The sequence below is a fragment of the Carassius gibelio genome, chromosome A7 (assembly GCF_023724105.1).
Source record: "Carassius gibelio isolate Cgi1373 ecotype wild population from Czech Republic chromosome A7, carGib1.2-hapl.c, whole genome shotgun sequence".
Taxonomy (NCBI): domain Eukaryota; kingdom Metazoa; phylum Chordata; class Actinopteri; order Cypriniformes; family Cyprinidae; genus Carassius; species Carassius gibelio.
In genome coordinates, this window is record NC_068377.1 from 32,105,686 (window position 1) to 32,124,173 (window position 18,488).

At 34.5% G+C, this 18,488-nt stretch overlaps 2 protein-coding genes across 2 annotated transcripts; both read left to right on the plus strand.

The window, feature by feature from the left end:
- Positions 1–38: 38 nt before the first annotated feature.
- Positions 39–10,092, plus strand: LOC128017261 (NADH dehydrogenase [ubiquinone] iron-sulfur protein 2, mitochondrial-like). Its single transcript, XM_052602559.1, has 14 exons — positions 39–230; positions 966–1,069; positions 2,756–2,946; positions 3,131–3,251; positions 3,461–3,573; positions 3,948–4,022; positions 4,145–4,222; positions 5,456–5,541; positions 5,891–6,010; positions 6,500–6,629; positions 7,012–7,107; positions 7,594–7,677; positions 9,036–9,093; positions 9,927–10,092. Exons 1-14 carry the CDS (start codon positions 130–132, stop codon positions 9,962–9,964), a joined length of 1,395 nt encoding a protein of 464 aa, XP_052458519.1. The 5' UTR covers positions 39–129; the 3' UTR covers positions 9,965–10,092.
- A 275-nt stretch (positions 10,093–10,367) lies between these two features.
- LOC128017262 (high affinity immunoglobulin epsilon receptor subunit gamma) lies at positions 10,368–17,148 on the plus strand. Its single transcript, XM_052602560.1, has 5 exons — positions 10,368–10,546; positions 12,472–12,569; positions 13,097–13,129; positions 15,184–15,213; positions 15,779–17,148. The coding sequence occupies exons 1-5, from the start codon at positions 10,474–10,476 to the stop codon at positions 15,839–15,841; spliced, it is 297 nt and encodes a 98-aa protein (XP_052458520.1). The 5' UTR covers positions 10,368–10,473; the 3' UTR covers positions 15,842–17,148.
- Positions 17,149–18,488: the final 1,340 nt, after the last annotated feature.

An 18,488-nucleotide genomic window follows, 5' to 3' on the forward strand; every position in this document is an offset into this window, starting at 1 on the left:
GGGTAGTTATAATACGCCGAGCCGTGCGTTTAAACCTCCTGCAGGCAGGTGGCGCCAGAGCGCAGTAAAACCATCCACCGTGAAGCCTTCTCCGCAGAAGCAGCAGCAGGGTGACAGACAGAGGGGAAGATGGCGGCGTCTATGCTGAGGTCGCTCTCCAGGCTCGGACGTCCTTCAGTCATTTTAATCAGTAATGTCAGCACTCCAGCCTGTTCTGTGCTTCAGAAGAGGTACACACTTTACAGTCGTTAATGCTGTCTAGTTAAGACATGGCTGTAGTTAGTTAGTGGCTTACTATTGGCAGTGTTTCTGGGATTAGATAACCTGTGTTTTTTTTCCCAGCGATTTTTTTTTGACAAGCATAGAAATTTGCAGTATTACTAAACTATCCTTTTCAAATTCTAAGTATTACACGACGTTATTTGTTAATCTTTTCCCTCTCCACCAATGTTTTGATCAACTGCCTAAAAAGAGCCTGAAGCTGGTTGAGACGCGAAACATTAGCAGTAAAGACACAATTTACATTTTCACTTATATATCATGGATTTCAAATATACTTCCTTGCACATATGCACAGTTTGTTTTGAAATTTCTAACCAAACGCACACATTGTAGATAAAGTAAGCCAGAAAAAAGTACTGAAGCCACACAAGAACTGCATAAAAGTCATTGCATTAAATAACAAAATATTAAACCAAGAAATTCAGCACAAGCGCCATTGTCTAGCAAGCATTTCACTCGAACATGTTTTGTTTGATGTGTTCAAATAATAATCGAATAATGACTTTTCAAATTAATTCTTAAAAAAAAATTTTTTTTTGCATTAGACAATTCATTCTTTTAAATATTAAGTGATGCCACTGTGTAGAGTACATGCTGACAAATTCACATGTCTTCGAGCGGATATCTGTGTGTATTTTGTATGCAAATCACACCCAGCTGTGTTTTTTTCGCCTTGTGTTCAGGCTGAAGCAGTGGCAGCCAGATGTGGAGTGGGCAGAGCAGTACTCTGGAGCTGTGATGTATCCCAGTGTCATCACTGAGAAATGGGCACCTCCACCTTGGAACGGTTGGTTTCCTTTGGCCTAGTGATTTCCATATTTACACTCTGACCAACCACGATCAGGGCTGTAGCTAGGGTTTGCGGTCTCCCAGTGTAGATTGTACCAGTGGGCCTTGTTTGAAATTGTTCATTTGTTTGTTCGTTCTATTTATTCATTTGTGCTATTTACACAATGTTTACGTTTTTCTTTAAGTTTGTCGGTGTCCAGGTACAGAAACCGAATAATTAAATGTAAAACAGCACTGCATAATCTTCACTATAAAAATGAAATATACAATCAAACTGAAATTTATTCAGACACCTTCAATATTTCTCACTGTATCACCAGTTGTGGGCAGTAACACGTTACTGTAATTTGATGACTTTTTTAGTAACGGAGTAATCTAACAAGTTATAATTTTCTAAATAGTAATTAGAGTATAGTTACAAGCCTACGTTACTGCCGCGTTATATTACTGATAGAATGCAGTGTTTTATAATTGAGAGATTGTAGAAATACAAAAAATATCTAAAACACAAAATTGTCATTTCGTCTATTGGACAAAAGCAACATGAACTAATATAAAATATAAACGATTAGCAGGTGCAAGTGTTTGCAGCGTTGAGCGATGCAGTGCTGAAATTTGCGTGCTCACGTTTCCTCTCATTATAACACACGAATTGTAGACTTTATGAAATTATTATGCATATATTTATTAGGTTTTTATAACAGATGTGTGAGATTGCATGAACTGAGATCATAGGCGGAGGGTGAACCAACTCCAGCGTAAGACTAAAAGCAGCCAAATTTATTAAGAGGGTGGCCACCACTAACGATAGCGTGGCCTCTCCTTTGCAGTTTTCGTCCATTTTTTTTTTCTTGACAAGAAATGCATTTATTTAGATGCGGAACCGCCGTATCTCTTTAGGCTATGACCACATCAAACTGGAGAATTTTTAGGCATGCACTTGAGCTTCACCTCAGCGTCAGGCACGAGTCAAACGAGCGCAGAAAAGATACAGCAGCCAAATGAGCTTCAGTAGAACAGCTGTGAACTGCGGTCTGATGAGATATTGTTAGACTATTTGTCAGTAAAGCTCACTTCCCTGTCCCATCAGCCGTTTCACTGTGCTCAGCGCACACTCTACAACAGTATGCAGATATGTGACGCACACTCTATATCACTTCATCATAAACAACATGCACAAGAAACTTTGAGCATAGGCTACATACCTCGTTCTGTCTCAACTTAGTCATGAAATTACCAAAAAGGCAATTAAAACTGCAAACTGCATGTACGCAGCACACAAGAACGTCTCTCAAATGCATGTACTAAAATCTATTCTGCAATTCGAGATTACCATAAGGCACAAGATGAAACTGTATGTATTTTTTATTTGTAATTTAATGCACAAATAAATGTGAGCACAGTGCACTTATGCTAGAAAATATGCTAAAATGAAAACATTTAAATGCATATAATACTGTATTTTCCGGACTATGTCACACTTTTTTTCATAGTTTGGCTGGTCCTGCAACTTATAGTCAGGTGCAACTCATTTATCAAAATTAATTTGACATGAAATTGGCCACAGCCAGACGGTTGAGATCGCCGGGGGCCCCCCTCAGCCTTGGGCCCCTATAATCATCACCTTTCATCACACTAGCGACGGCCCTGACTACGATATCAAAAACATCATCATCTTTTTCAGATAAGGACCCACCAGCGGAGAAGGAGGTGTCCAACCTCACCATCAACTTCGGGCCTCAGCACCCGGCGGCTCATGGGGTGCTGCGTCTGGTGATGGAGCTCAGCGGGGAGTCCGTGAAGAAATGTGACCCTCACATCGGCCTCCTGCACCGCGGCACTGAGAAACTGATTGAGTACAAGACTTATTTACAGGTACTTAAAAACCACAGACCCTGATGGATGACACTGTTTTTAAATGCTTACTGTATAAATAACTTCAATAAATTGTACATACATTGTAAACTGTGCTGTTATATGAATCCATATGCTTGGTGCTGTTGTCTGCGATGAAGCATTATTTGCTGTGATGTTGTCTTGTGTGTTTGTGTTCCTGCAGGCACTTCCATACTTCGACAGGCTTGACTATGTGTCCATGATGTGTAATGAGCAGGCATATTCTCTAGCCGTAGAAAAGCTTCTTAACATTCAGGCTCCACCACGTGCACAGTGGATTAGAGGTGAGGAACAAAAACTAAAACGCATTCAATCTGGTTGACGCCCATCATTCTTAAATTAGTGTACTTAAAATGTACTTTAAAAAAATCCCCAAAATTGCATTGAAAGATGTTGCTGTTACACAATTGAGATTGCATTAGTATTTTACTTTGAATGTATCTAATTGTCTTTATCATCTGCATAAATGTATTACTGTATGTGGCCTCTGCAGTGCTGTATGGAGAGATGACCCGTATCCTGAACCACATCATGGGCATCACCACCCACGCCCTTGACATCGGAGCCATGACCCCCTTCTTCTGGATGTTTGAGGAGAGAGAGAAGGTGACAACTTTGCACTTATCAAACAGAAGTTAAATGTGCATTTTGTTGGACAATAAATGTTTGCTGAAAATGCTACATGTAACACATAACAATGTAGATAACTGTACAGATAAGTGAATGCTTAGTCTGAGCTTTTGTTTTACCTCACAATCTAAATAAAGGCTCGGGAATCTTTTTTTTTTCTTTTCTTTTTTTCATTTATGGTTAATACATTCTTCCAAAAGAGCTGCTGAAAGCGTTTTTAATCACAATCATGATTTTTTTTTTTTTTATGTTAATAATAACAGTTATTTTATTCCCCCTCCCAAGCTGCAGGCCTACTATTGAATATTTTTTGGAAGCTTGTTACCATTGAATTGGTTGATATCTTGCAGATGTTTGAGTTCTATGAGAGAGTGTCTGGAGCCAGGATGCACGCTGCATACGTCAGACCCGGTGGAGTTCATCAGGTACACTTTAATAAAACCAACCTTTCTAAATGAAAAGTACTTTTCTGGTTATGCTGAAATGCTATAACTTATATTAATTTCATCCTTAATTTCATAACCATAACTTTTTTTTTTTTTTGCAGGATTTGCCTCTTGGTCTCATGGATGACATCTATGAATGGTGCAAGAACTTCTCTATTCGCATTGATGAAGTTGAGGAGGTACTTAGATTGAAATGCAACCGGTTTCAGTCAAGAATAGTGCTAGTTGATGTTATGTATACAGTGGGTATAGAAAAGAATCACCCCCTTGACAATAATCCCATTGTGTTGCATTCCATCCTGAAATGAAGACCGACAAAGTTTTTGTTTTATCAAGCTGTATTTACTCAGTGCAACTTACAACATTCATTACTTTGCACATATAGACTTGGCAGAACTGCTCAAGTTCAGTTCAGTCTGATGGTGAGTGTTTGTGGACTGCAGTCTTCAAGTCACTCCATAGATTTTCACTGGGGTTTAAGTCTGGGCTTTGACTAGACCACGCAAGGACATTCACCTTGTTCTCCTTCAGTCATTGTGTGCTCCATTTTGCTGTGTGCTTTTGGGTCATTGTCATTCCGTAAACCTTCTTCCCTTTGACAACTTTCTGGCTCAGTGCAGCAGATTATGCTCAAGAATTTGTCAGTATTTTGCCCCATCCATTTTTTCTTCTATCCTGATAAGTGCTTCAGTCCCTGCTGCAGAGAAACTCCCTCATAACAGGATCTCTCCTCCTCCATGCTTTACTGGAGGAATGCTGTTATTTGTATTGTGAGCTGTATTGGATTTCTGACAGATATATTGTTTGGTATATTGAGGCCAAATAATAAAATTTTAGTCTCGTCTGCCGCAGAATCTTCAAGGTGTGTTTTCTCAAAGCTCAGTCTGACTGCATGAGGCCTTTCTTGTGGAGTGGCTTTTTCTTGCAACCCTCCCATACAAGCCACAGTTGTGGAGAATTTGTGATGTTGTTTTCACATGCACACGATGACCACTGTGACCACTGTCAGTGTGTCATAAATTCCTGCAGCTGCTTCAGAGTTGCTGTAGCTCTTGGTTGCCTCTCCGACCGGTTTCCTCCTGCTCTTTCATCAGTTTGGAGCGATGTCCTGATCTAGGGAGGGTCTGTGTTTTACCAAGTACCTTCCACTTCTTAATAACAGACTTCACTGTGCTTCTAGGCATTGATAAAGCCTTTGAACTTATGCCTGTCCACAGCTTTATCCTGGAGATCTTTTGACAGTGCCTTGCCACCCATAGTTGATCGTTTGCTTCAGTTGCAAAGGACTGCTTAATGACAGCTCAGCACGGTTTAGTGATCATGTGAACGGATGTTTCTTTTTCAAAATGCATGCTTTTTCAGTTTGAATGGAATAAATTGATTTTTTTAAAATTAATGTGATGTTGTTTCAGATGCTGACCAACAATCGTATCTGGAAGAACAGAACTGTTGGTATCGGTGTCATTGGGGCAGAGGATGCGCTCAATTATGGGTTCAGGTAAAACATTGTATTATTATGAAAGAAATGAATCTGATTGGTAAGACCTGCAGCTCAAGTATCTCACGCTCTCTCACCCAGAAGATGCTATAGTAGATGATCTATCTGACAGTAAGCAATGGAGATAAAAACATCTTTATAAGTAATTTAAAAGTCAAACCCAAAGGGAACTTCTAACAGAAGTGAAGTCATTTGCAGTCTTTGTGTGGTTGGATGTAATCAGACTCATCATCGTAGCTTAACTAGTGAATTCACCCACACGTGCAACACTGTAATGAAAATAGATTGACCAGAGAACTGTATGTTGATGTGTCAGACTGGCAATCATGTGTGTATCATCTTCCTCCAGCGGAGTAATGCTCAGAGGTTCTGGTATTAAATGGGATCTGAGGAAGAGTCAACCATACGACAAATACGACGAGGTGGACTTTGACGTTGCTGTGGGAAGTAATGGCGACTGCTATGACAGGTGACCACACGTGTTACATGTTTTAGACTGAATTAAGAGCTTCAGGAAGCTCAGAATGACAGGAAATCCAAATGTGACCACAGGCTATAAATTGGTCATACACTTTGCTAAGCTTTCTCACCACATGCGCTGATAGTATCGCATGTAAAATTGTAGAGAGATGTGCCGTGCTTAAAGATAAAGTTTGTTTTTGAAGACTTGAGAACCATTAAGTTATTGATAATAATAATAATAATATTTACATTTACTAAATAAAATCAGAATTCAGTTCACATTTGGTAATGGACCCGAGCTAACATGAAATACCAATAAACGGTTATATTTTTATTAACTTTTGTTAACAGCGATTAATACATATTGAAAGAAATGTATTGCTCATTGTTAGTTAATGCATGAACTAATGGGACCTTATGGTAAAGTCTTACCACAAATATTGCCATGCATCTTTTATATCGAATGTTATCATTGACAAATGTGAACTTTTTTTAGATATCTGTGCCGAGTGGAGGAAATGAGACAGTCTCTGCGCATCATGCTTCAGTCTCTCAACAAAATGCCTGCTGGAGAGATCAAGGTAGATGATGCAAAAATAGCCCCGCCCAAGAGATCTGAGATGAAGGTAAGATGGGTTTTCGTATGTTCAAAAACGTTTTTAAGTTTTAAGAATCAAATAATGATTTTGACAAGCTTGATGAGCTTATTTAATGGTGCATGGTGTCAAACACTCCTCTCATATTCTTTTAGTCGGTCAAATACCATAGTGTTGCCTCAAACTCACGCCACCGGTTGGGCCAGTATTGCATGGTTCAAATGCTCTCACATTTTGAAGTACTACAATGTTTTCGAATGGCGTAATTATAATTGTATGTGAGAAGCTATGAAGAATTGTTTCTATATAGAAGATACACACTTCAAGAATAAAGGTTTCTTATGTATTAATGTTTGTTTGCTCTGTTTATTAATGTCGCTCTCATCCCATGACTTGTTTTGTTTTCTTTCAGACGTCAATGGAATCTCTCATTCATCACTTTAAGCTGTACACCGAGGGCTACCAGGTTCCTCCAGGAGCCACGTACACCGCTGTAGAGGCACCGAAGGTGAGTAATGCACATGAGTGCTGTTCACAAGAGAATGTTTTTGCGTTGGTGGTTTTTGGTCATCTTCTCATCCAGCATGGGGAGGTTTTTTGGTGAACTGGCACATGTGGGTTTCTAAAGTTGTTGTCTTTGTGGTGCTGTTTTTATTCAGCAATGCTGCAACAACTGAATCTACAGCATGACCGATGTCTGATTTCAGAGTTAATGACTATTATATTATGGTTATTTTCAGTGAATCTAAACCACACAATGCAACCGGTGTATCTTTCTACTGTTTTGTTAAACTTCTACTGAAATCTGAACTGAACTCATCTTTTGGACTGAAAAATGCATATATTTCTTTTCCCCAAAAATGTGCATGTAACTGCTAAAAGAATAAACTAATAGAACTATGAAAGAACTGTTTTTCAGAGGAATCAGGATAAGTGTTATTATATTCCCATTCCTGTTTCAAACTCAGCTGTGTTGTGTTGTGTTGTGCTGCAGGGTGAGTTTGGTGTGTACCTGGTGTCTGACGGGTCCAGCAGACCTTACCGCTGCAAGATCAAGGCACCTGGCTTTGCTCACTTGGTAATTAAGTCACGTTACTATTGTGATTTAATTATTGTTAATGTATTCATTCACCAACTATAAAATAAGCTATATAAGATGTTCAGCTATATCAGACGTTTTAGGTCAGTAAGTAAGATTCTTACTCTCAGCAAGGCTACATTTATTTGATAAGAAATACAGTTGAAACAATGATGTGTGTGTATATATATATATATATATATATATATATATATATATATATATATATATATATATATATATATATATGTGTGCGTATATATGTATGTGTATGTGTGTATATATATATATATATATATATATATATATATATATGTGTGTGTATATATGTATGTGTATGTGTATATATATATATATATATACACATACATACATACATACACATTCATATATATATATATATATATATATATATATATATATACACACACATACATACACATTCATATATATATATATATATATATATATATATATATATATATATATACACACACACACACATACGTGTGTATATACAGTATATATACATATATAAATAATTAAAATAATATTTTAAATGTTCATGATACTTCATAATGTTGAAAATAGTTGTGCTGCATAATATTTTTGTGGAAACCATGATACATTTTTTGTTTCAGGATTCTTAGATGAAAGCAAAATGCAAAAAAAAAAAAGCATTTATATATATATATATATATATATATATATATATATATATATATATATATATATATATATATATATATAAGGGTCAGTTTTTTTTAATTGAGATTTATAAATCATATTAAAACAGAATAAATACGCTTTCCATTGATGTATGGTTTGATAGTGTAGGACAAATATTTAGCCGAGATGCAACTATTTGTATATTTGAAATCTGAGGGTGAAAAAAAAAATCTGAATACTGAGAAAATCTCCTTTGAAGTTTTCCAAATGAAGTTCTTAGCAATGCATATTACTAATCAAAAACTGAGTTTTAATATATTGACAGTTGGAAATTTAAAAAATATCTTCATGGAACATGACCTTTACTTAATATCCTAATGATTTGTGACATAAAAGAAAAATCTATAATTTTTAGCTGTACAATGTGTTTTTGGCTACTGCTACAAATATACCCCAGCGACTTAAGACTGGTTTTGTGCTCCAGGGTCACATATATAATGAGTGTCATTCTTGATCAATTTAATGCAAAATAAAAGTATCAATTTCTTAAAAAAAAAAAAAAAGAAATTCTACAACTTTTGAACGCTAGTGTATGTAGAACAGCTGCAAATACTGGAGGCTTTATCTTTTATCTTTGACCTTTTCCTGTTTGTGTTGTGATGTTGCTCAATGATGTGGTCTGTTTTTAGGCTGGTTTAGATCAAATGTCTAAAGGACACATGCTCGCTGACGTGGTGGCAATCATCGGTAACTACTATTTTTCTCTCTCTCTCTAATTGATACACTGCTCTGTGATTTATAGTTCAGACCAGTAAGAAGGTCTTTAGTATAATTCTGAAAATGTTCACCTTCAGGTTGTGGTACATATCTTTATTATATGAAATATTTACTGATTTGTAAAGAGTAAATATAAGAACTGTTTTTAATATTTCAAGATGAACACTTACTGAACAAAAGCGACTTGTGTATACATACATTTTTAGAAATATTAAATTGAGTTACATTTTTTTGCACACACACACACGCAAAATAAAAATTACAGAGCTTTGATCAAAAACACAAGCATTTACTCTAAGCATATATAAAAATAAAATAAAACAACTAGCAGTTGATATTTATGTGCATTTTATATTAATAGTCTGCTATACTGATTTACATTACAAGCATTCAGAATTTCAACTTATTTTTTGTCCATATAAATATCAGCAATTGCACCACATTGCATATTTTTTCTTAGTTTGCTCATGTGTTTTTCCTTTGAGCTCCATATTCGATATTTTACCATACGAGTCATAAAAGTCTGATGTATCAAATATGATACTCAGCAAAAACACACATGCAGATTATTATTATTAATAGATTATTTCTAAAGGGTCAGTTAACTCTTACCTTTCACAAAATTTGATTTGTAGAATAGCTTATTTTATTTTGTCAGGCTTTACAGGGTTAATACTGTGTGAAAATCTCAGAAAATTGATCTGACATAGGAGAAAGCATATCTTAAAGAAATCTAATAATTTTAGTGTTTTATTAGTGATTTGATGTTGCCCTGAGCCTCATCCTGTTGTCTTTATCTACAGGGACTCAGGACATCGTGTTTGGTGAAGTGGACCGCTGAGGACTCCAGTGGTTGCTCGTCTTTCTGTCTTTGAGATCCATTCTAGTGATGTTATGACGGAAGTTACTCTCATTTCTCTATGTAAATGCTTATGAAACCGAATAAATATTTTAAAACCTTGAAAAAAACTCAAATTCTGTTTGTTTTGTTTTAATCTAATGTGATTTGCAGACAAGGAATGCCACAACATTACAAGAGCTGGTCGTAGAAGTGTGAACTTTTGACGTAATATTCGTGCATAAAATGTTTACATTTATTTATACATATATATGAACTTTGCTGAATCAGCATTTCTGAGGATCAGCAGTCTAAAGTAGCTCTCATGATTTTCGGCCCTTTTTCCTCTTCGTCACTGGGGGTGGGGGTGGTTTAAACTTTAGATCTGACATATTTTCACCACAACTTCCCTCTTGTCTGCCTCTGATGTGCTGTTCACATCGGTTCACTGAAAGTAGTCTTTGGAGGTGAGCGTCCCGTGAGGTTGTACGCAGAAGCAAAGCCAAGTTTATATGATGATGACGATGATGAAGGTGGGGTTGCCCTTCTCTCTTCTCTCTCTTTGGCTCAGCTTCGGCAGCGCTGGTAAGTGTTCAATATTAGCGCTCTTTATCTGAAGCGAACGTTGTTTTTTGTGTGCTGGTGCGTTGATACAAAAGTTACCGGTGTACATAATCAACTAATTTAGGTTTTGAAAAATTCAACTCTATAAGCTGCTTTTTTATGTTGCAAATATACTGAATAAGTTTAATTCTTTTGTAAATGGCAATTAACGATTGTAAATGTATTAGGTTGACTTTTCCTTTTTAAGTAAAGGCCTGAAGGCTATTCTAAATTTCTTTTTTTATTTTACGTATAGTATGTAACAAATTAAAATCTTGCGTGAACGATGGAAATGGATCTTTTCATTTATTTATTTTTAGTTTTCAGTAGTCATTTTGTCCTCTAAATGTGAAGATTAACACATTATGCTTCCTCGGAACTAGTTTTGGTTCATAATTTGTTGGTAAATTATAAAATAATGTCACTAAGAAAGTGCGCTTTGGTCACATCTTGAATATGGAAGTATGTGGGGACTTTATAAAAGGTTTTCATTGTGTATTTTGAATGTTTGTTGGATGTTTACAAAACCAATGCACATCTATGTAAGTGTCAAAATCCAGCTATCATAAAAAAACAATTCAGAGTCAGAAGTGAGCGCCTTGATTAGTCAACATCTATATAAAGTTCACTCTTCACATCTCTCGTTTTCACAGTCCTTATATCTGAACTTGTGATGTTGGAAACTTTGTTGCCAGGAAGTAGTCTCTTCTCATTCTGTCAACAAAGCTTAAACCACACAATATGAATCCATAGTACGATTACAACTGCTTAACCAAGCTTGCATTAACAGAAGAAAAGCACAAGGAACATTTTCTCATTGACTCGTGCATGTGAAACCAAGTGCTGCTTCTTAAATTGAGGTTTTGGCTCTGAGTTTCATTGGTCCACTTCCCTTCTGCATCTCTGTAAATGAGGATGCTACGTATATACATTGAACTAAACAACAGGGTTTAAGGTTGTTTTGAGCTTTTGTGGTATTTTCTATTCTTTTTTAATGCCTTACGTTAATTCTCATAGATAAAAATGTGGTTGAAGGGGATGCCTAATCTAAGTTTTCTGATGCAACACATTTTTGGCATCAAGATGAAAGACAAAAATCATGCATTCTGATCAACCAACAGTGTTTTAGTCAAAATGCTGAACTAGAATGTATCCATTAAACCCCAAGTGAATAAAACAACACCATTTTTGAGTGTAGTTTAATACAGATAGTCACATGTCTCTCTGTTTTAGTTTATACAGTGCTGTATATTTATTTATATGTATATATTGTAACTGGTTTCGCTGTAAGCATGCGGTCAGCGGACTTGTGTCTGCAAATTTATGAGAAAAGAGAAGTAGCACTATTCTTTAGGATATGATACTAGGTGAGAAACATCACACATGCTCTTGCTATTTCTTGAAAACTTTTAGCACATTATTAGTCTCTCACAAAAGCTTCTTTTTTCATATCCATGTTTTTTTTTTCTTTTTTTTCCGTATAATTATTTTTTTATTATATAAGTATTTTACATATATTATTAAATATTGTCCAATGATTGTCTTTAATTTTGTGTATCAATTTCTGATCATTAAAATATGTTTACAGTTTAAACACAAGTGATGTCTTATCTTAAGAGCATCAGCAATGCTTCTAATGAGGTGATGCATCAATTTGTGCGATTTAACAATAACCATAAATTTACAGAGAATATATTAAGAGTATATATAGTATTTATTAAAATACAGCATGTAAAGCGTTTATGCACTAATCCAATGTAGGAGACAGCTATAAAACTGACTCGTGGACCATTTTGTGTAATAATAAAAAACATATTTTCAGTGTAAGTAGTTTTTATAAAATACTTTAACTGTAGCACGATATGTTGAGTTTGTTCTTTTCCTAATTAGCTTCATTTTTTTTAAAGATGCGTCGGGTTTGAAAGAGCCACAGATATGCTACATCTTGGACGCGATTCTGTTCATCTATGGGATTGTTCTCACGGTTCTGTACTGCAGAATGAAGGTACTGTATATATCAATTAGTAGGAGCTATTATATTTAAGCTATCAATTTTATTACAAACATTTAATTTTTTTGTCTTATACAGGGAGTGGACAAAATAATGTGAACATCCGTTAAATAGGCAGTATTTTTTTGGTGTTTTATCACAATTTGCCTTCAATAAAGCTTCCGGCATTATTAGATCAGATTGATACGATTTTGTAATATCCTCCATTTAAATGTTTTCTATAAAAAGACCTGCAGATGTGTTGGAGGAGGGAATCCGTGTCTAACTTTTCTCTTCAAAACTGTCCATAAATAACACACAAAGAAAAGATAATCAGTGTTTGTCTATCATTGTAGTCTACAATCATTATAACCCCAATATAAAAGGGTTTTCACATTATTTTGTGTACACACACATTTTCTTTAATATAATACACACACACACACACACACACACACACACACACACATATATATATAATTACAGAAGACTAAAACATTATTATTATTTATTTATTCATTCATAAATGCATTTATTTGCAGATGCGAAGTAAACAAGCAGAAAGATATCCAGGGGTAAGACATCTATCTATCTATCTATCTATCTATCTATCTACTTTCTCATATTCATTTTCATTAATAAAAATAAATATAAGGAGTGTGCGATATTGACAAAATAGATCTCAATATTTGAGATTTTATCGATAATGATAATTAGATGAGTTAACATTAGTATAATAGTGTTATTGTGCTGATATCTTAAGGACTACCGTGGACAGCTGACTCCTAAAGTTTTTGATATATTTCATAGACTGTGTGGTGATCTCTTCACAGCAGTGATAGAAATTAAAATTTTCCAATAAGTTTAAATAGATTATTACCTTTTACGGGCAGTTTTACCTTTATAAAGCCTTTTTTTTCTAAAAGTATGCATCAACTTTTCAGTGAAATTCTTATATTGAGTAAGTCGATTAGAATAATAAGCCACTGTTACCAAGCAAATGAAATCAGTATCGACAAAATTCATCTTTGCAATGCAGAGAAGCTGCATTAGAAGTGGTATTTAAATGCATTTACAACATGTTTAATGCAGGGCATGAATGTATTTAACCTGCAGTTACAAAGGCATTAACACCGTTTTGTTATTATAAACATAAAATGTTGAATACTCCAATTTGAAAATTGTAAAAAGAAAAAAAATAATTAAAAGCTACTTTAAATGTGAAATTAAAACTGTCAGTAGGTGGCAGCCAGTCACTGTTAATAAGTGAATCGATTCGACTGAACCGAGTCATTTAAACGGTTGATTCATTCAGGAACAAAACACCGTCATGTTCCTCAGAGATGTAAATTGGAATTATATTTGTTGGCGAAATAGAGCAAAAACAGTCAATATTGTATCTAAAACGTAAGTGTTTTAATATTCAATTCTTGTTTATTGAACTGCTGTATAAAATCACCATCACATTTGTAATCATGCTGCTTTTTGGAGGAAAAAACGTAAGTCGTCGCGTGATACTAATTAACTATATGAAATTATATAAATGTATAGATTTCTGTCACCATATCTTGAATTTTGCTATCATTCTGAATGCATTTTAGTAAAATGAATCATGCAGTGAAAGGATGCACAGTCTGAGAGCTAAACTTGCTTTCGTGAGTCATGGATGTTAGCGATGCAGATTAACTATATTTTCCTGTTTGTCTTTTGGATAGTTAGCTGTAAATTCGAGGCACAGGTAGCTTAGTCTGTTGTTCATCACCACTCACCTCCACACCAAGACAAACAGTGAAAGGGAGGGAGAATCACAAGCACACATGTATACATATACTCATTTGGTAAAAAAAAAAAAAAAAAATACTCTAGAGGAAGAGAAAGGGCAAGTGCTAAAGCCCCCTTTGATGTGTGCACGTGCCTGTTTATGTGTGTTAACTATTACTATCCCTAAAGTAACCCAAATGTGAGCAACATACATTTTACAGCTTTCATAAGACTTCATAAGTCTTATCTCCAAAATTATCTGCTTTTGCTAACTGTCCCTCTCCTCCCCTTTCACACTTTTACATCCTGTCTTGAACTGTGTGACTCCATTTTAAACATGATTATATGTGTATGAAACCTTTCACACAACATATGAACTCCGTATGTGGCCTTTTAAGGTATAATCGACATGTTCCGCTATATATACGCTCTTAAAAATAAAACTAAGACTGTCACAATTTTTTTTTCAAGAGGGTTTTTGCAAGATGCCATAGAAGAACAATTTTCGGTTCCCAAAAAAGTCTTTCAGTCAGCAGTTTCTTAAAAGAACTAATTGTTTCTGTTAGTGTTAAGAACCTTTTTTTTTTTTTTTTTTTTTTTTTTCACTTTTTGTCCAGTGGCAAGGTTCCATGGATGTTAAAGGCTCTTCATTGAACCACAGATGCAAACTAAACACCATTATTTTTAACAGTGTAATATGATAAAAGAACACCGTTTGAACATAATTTGTCCATATGTGACGCATTTCATTCTTCTTTCCAAAACCTTTGAAGCTCTGTGCGCACATATTTCTTTTTTGTGTGTTTGTTTGTTTGTATTGTTACAGGCTTTCTAATGTGTTTTTTTTTCTTCTTCTGATTGTTTATAGAAGAAAGATGCCGGTGAAGGGGTTTATGAGGTATTTTTGTATTTTATGTTGTGGTTCTTTAATACTCTGCTAAGCCATAATTTAGACCTTTATTGTGCGTATGTGCATATTCTTTATTTGTACTTTGATCATTGTATGATCATTAAAAGATACAGAAAAACTGGTTAACAGACTTAAACACTAACATCATTTAAACACACACACACACACACATATGTGTGTGTTTGAATATATGTATGTATGTATGTATGTATATATATATATATATATATATATATATATGTATATATATATATATATATATATATATATATGTATATGTATATGTATATACACACATGCATACGTGTATATTATTCATTTGTATTACCACATAAACATATTATTCATATTATCATGCAACTCTTAGAAGGTAAAGATATATTTAAATCCAGTAAGAGGCTGTTATATATAAGTAATGTGGTGGTAACAAGCAGCAGTTTCATAGCATTTAACTGATGCGCCTGACATTTCTGAAGCCTTGTGGTTGATCTGTTGAGCTTCTATTGACTCTCTGCTACATCCGTGTTGTCCTTCTCTCTCCTCCACATCTCAGGGTCTCAAGCCTCACGATCAGGACACCTATGAGACCATCAAAATGAAACAAGGAAAACAATGAGACTTTAGGCGAAAGGAGAGAAGAAAGTTTCTGGGGCTCAATACCACTATCATCTTAAGCATATACCTGTAAATAAGCTGTCAAGCAATTACAAGAAGAATGTTTTTTGCTTAATAACTAATAATATATTGTAATAACTAACATCAGGCTTCTTGTTTGCTGTTAGTTTGGCAGACATACTCCAAAGAGAGATAATTAAATAATCAAATAGAATGCCAAAGGAACATATATTTTTGAATGATCATTCTACTGGTGTAATAATTTAAATGTAGTAGTAATATTATTATTATTTTTTTTTATGAATGTATTTTCCTTTTCGCCTTTAAACTACATTTTAAGCTTCTAACATATATACCGCAGCTGTGTGTCACTATTTTTCGATGCTTACTTCCTGCTCTAGCTTCTATAGCAACATGCCACCAACCCCACAGAGTCCGAGTCATTTCCTGTTTTAAAGAGTGCATGGGGGGTATGACAAAAAAGTGCATCTGACTTTGACCACAGGTGTGACAGATGGAAACAAAGCCGTGTTTGATTTTATATGTGTGAAGGCCTTTTGTTTTTCCATTGGTTTAAGAGTAGGCACTCATATTGTTTTGCTCTGTGGCAATAATAAGGTTTTTTTCTGCTTCATGTGGCATTTGAGAAAACAACTATATATGAACCAAAAATTATATACCACTCATGGTCAGGATTTACTTTAAATTTATTATTAGAGTAAATTAAATTATATATATTAATGTAAAAAATTATAAATTGGGATTGTTTCTCTAGTTATGCTTACACTGTTTTTTGTTATTGTTGTTGTTGTTGTTGTTTTCAATATCTAATATCATCATTATATAATGGTCTGATTTCCTTTGCATAAAGTAATCTGTTTTCGGTTCTTACATCAATAGATTTGCAGATTAAAGTAGTTTTTTTTATTTTTATGTTTTTTATTAGTAGTAGTATTTTTTTTGCGGTTTAATCAACTTGGAATTAAAGCACACTTACAGTATGTGATATGAAAAATAATGAGACCACTGTATTTAGACCGTGAAATGACATGGTCTTCTTTATTTCAAAATTGTCTTTTTTTTTTTAGTCTTACATCAATAGATTTGAAGACCGTGCTGATGATACACAATCCTACTATCTGTAAAGTAAATACAATGGTCAAAACAGTGCCTACATTTCTAATCTTTTATAATTAAATTGTTGGGTTTTATTTTGTCAAATTATATAAACAAATTTTTGAATATAAAAATAATATAGTTGGACATTTTGAAAACTAAAAAGAATAAAATGTTTATTTTTATTAATTATTTCCTGATATTTTCTGTATTATTTGATCATCTTGTAATGTAATCCCATTTACATTAATTAAGAAGAAAACTCTTTTTTACTGTATATAGACAGCAAGATTACATTGTCTTATTTTTTTGAGACAAAATACAGTTTAGCAGGTCTGAATGTCTTTGTGTGTGTGTGTAATCTATAAACAACACTGGAATCAAATAATAATTAAAAAAAGTGATCATTCTTACCACTGCAAATATAATTTGGTTAACAATATTTCATTTTTCACTAGATTGTCACAACAGCAGCAAATGCACTATATGTTTTGCCTACTGAGTATATAGTTGACATCCACGTCTAGTCACCTTTATTTCTATAGCACTTAATACAATACAGATTGTTTTAAAGAATCATCCAAGTAATAAGCAGGAAAATAATAGTAAAGCTCAACAAATATGAAACAAGTTCAATTCAGTTAAGCAACTCTACATAAGACAATAGTGTTGTTATTCAGCTCAGCTCATGTCAATATCCTCCAGCTTTTCTTTGTTCTCATCCAATAGTACCAGTGCTATCAACTTGATAATAGTTATAGTGACAGCAAAAATAATTTTTATTTGAATTGATTTAAATATTGGTTCTTTATTGAGGCATGGTTACTTAAGTAGGCATGACATTATTGTTACACATCTCAAACTGATTTAGTTACTGCTTCCTTCAGCTGTCACTTTATTTGTCTTGAGACAGTTTTTTTTTGTCTTCGCTCACAGTACAGTTGTCAGGTTTCCAAACAATCTTTTTTTTTTTTTTTTTGCAAACATTCAACAGCACCAGCCCTTATATTCAATATTATTTCCATTTACTCAAAAACAATGACTTACTGTGAACCGTAGACCAATCCACACTCTCTCATTATAAGATCTGAGGTTAGGCCAGCTAGATCAACGTGGTTTTGTCTGCAGTATTCCAGGGCCTCAATCCATGTGTTTTAAAATACATGTTCCTATTGTACTCAAAAGGATATCTGAGGCACCTTTAGTTTTTACAGTGTAGTATCATCTCAAAGACCTCCATACAATAAAATGCTATAGATAAAAACCAATTGGCATCATGCATTTGATCTTTTGATTTTAGGACAGCAGCACATTGTTCATGCAAAGCATCAGGTTTTGCAGTGTCCCACATTACAATGGATGCATTCTCTCCTTCGCTCCATTTTCACAGCAGGGAATCTCTCAGAAGTGATTTTTGGATTCACAGAGAGTAGTTTCACTTCTATATTGCTGGTGGTGGAAACATCATGGTTTTTTCTGCAGTATTGCATCCGTCCACGTCAAGTTCTCATTCACATAAATCTGTAGAGGCT

Coding starts and splice junctions, on each gene's coding strand:
- LOC128017261 (XM_052602559.1), top strand. CDS start 130: ATGGCGGCGTCTATGCTGAGGTCGCTCTCCAGGCTCGGACGTCCTTCA. Junction 4,223..5,455: donor GCATTGATGAAGTTGAGGAG/GTACTTAGATTG, acceptor ATGTTGTTTCAG/ATGCTGACCAACAATCGTAT. Junction 5,542..5,890: donor GCGCTCAATTATGGGTTCAG/GTAAAACATTGT, acceptor ATCTTCCTCCAG/CGGAGTAATGCTCAGAGGTT.
- LOC128017262 (XM_052602560.1), top strand. CDS start 10,474: ATGATGATGACGATGATGAAGGTGGGGTTGCCCTTCTCTCTTCTCTCT. Junction 13,130..15,183: donor AAGCAGAAAGATATCCAGGG/GTAAGACATCTA, acceptor GATTGTTTATAG/AAGAAAGATGCCGGTGAAGG. Junction 15,214..15,778: donor CCGGTGAAGGGGTTTATGAG/GTATTTTTGTAT, acceptor TCCACATCTCAG/GGTCTCAAGCCTCACGATCA.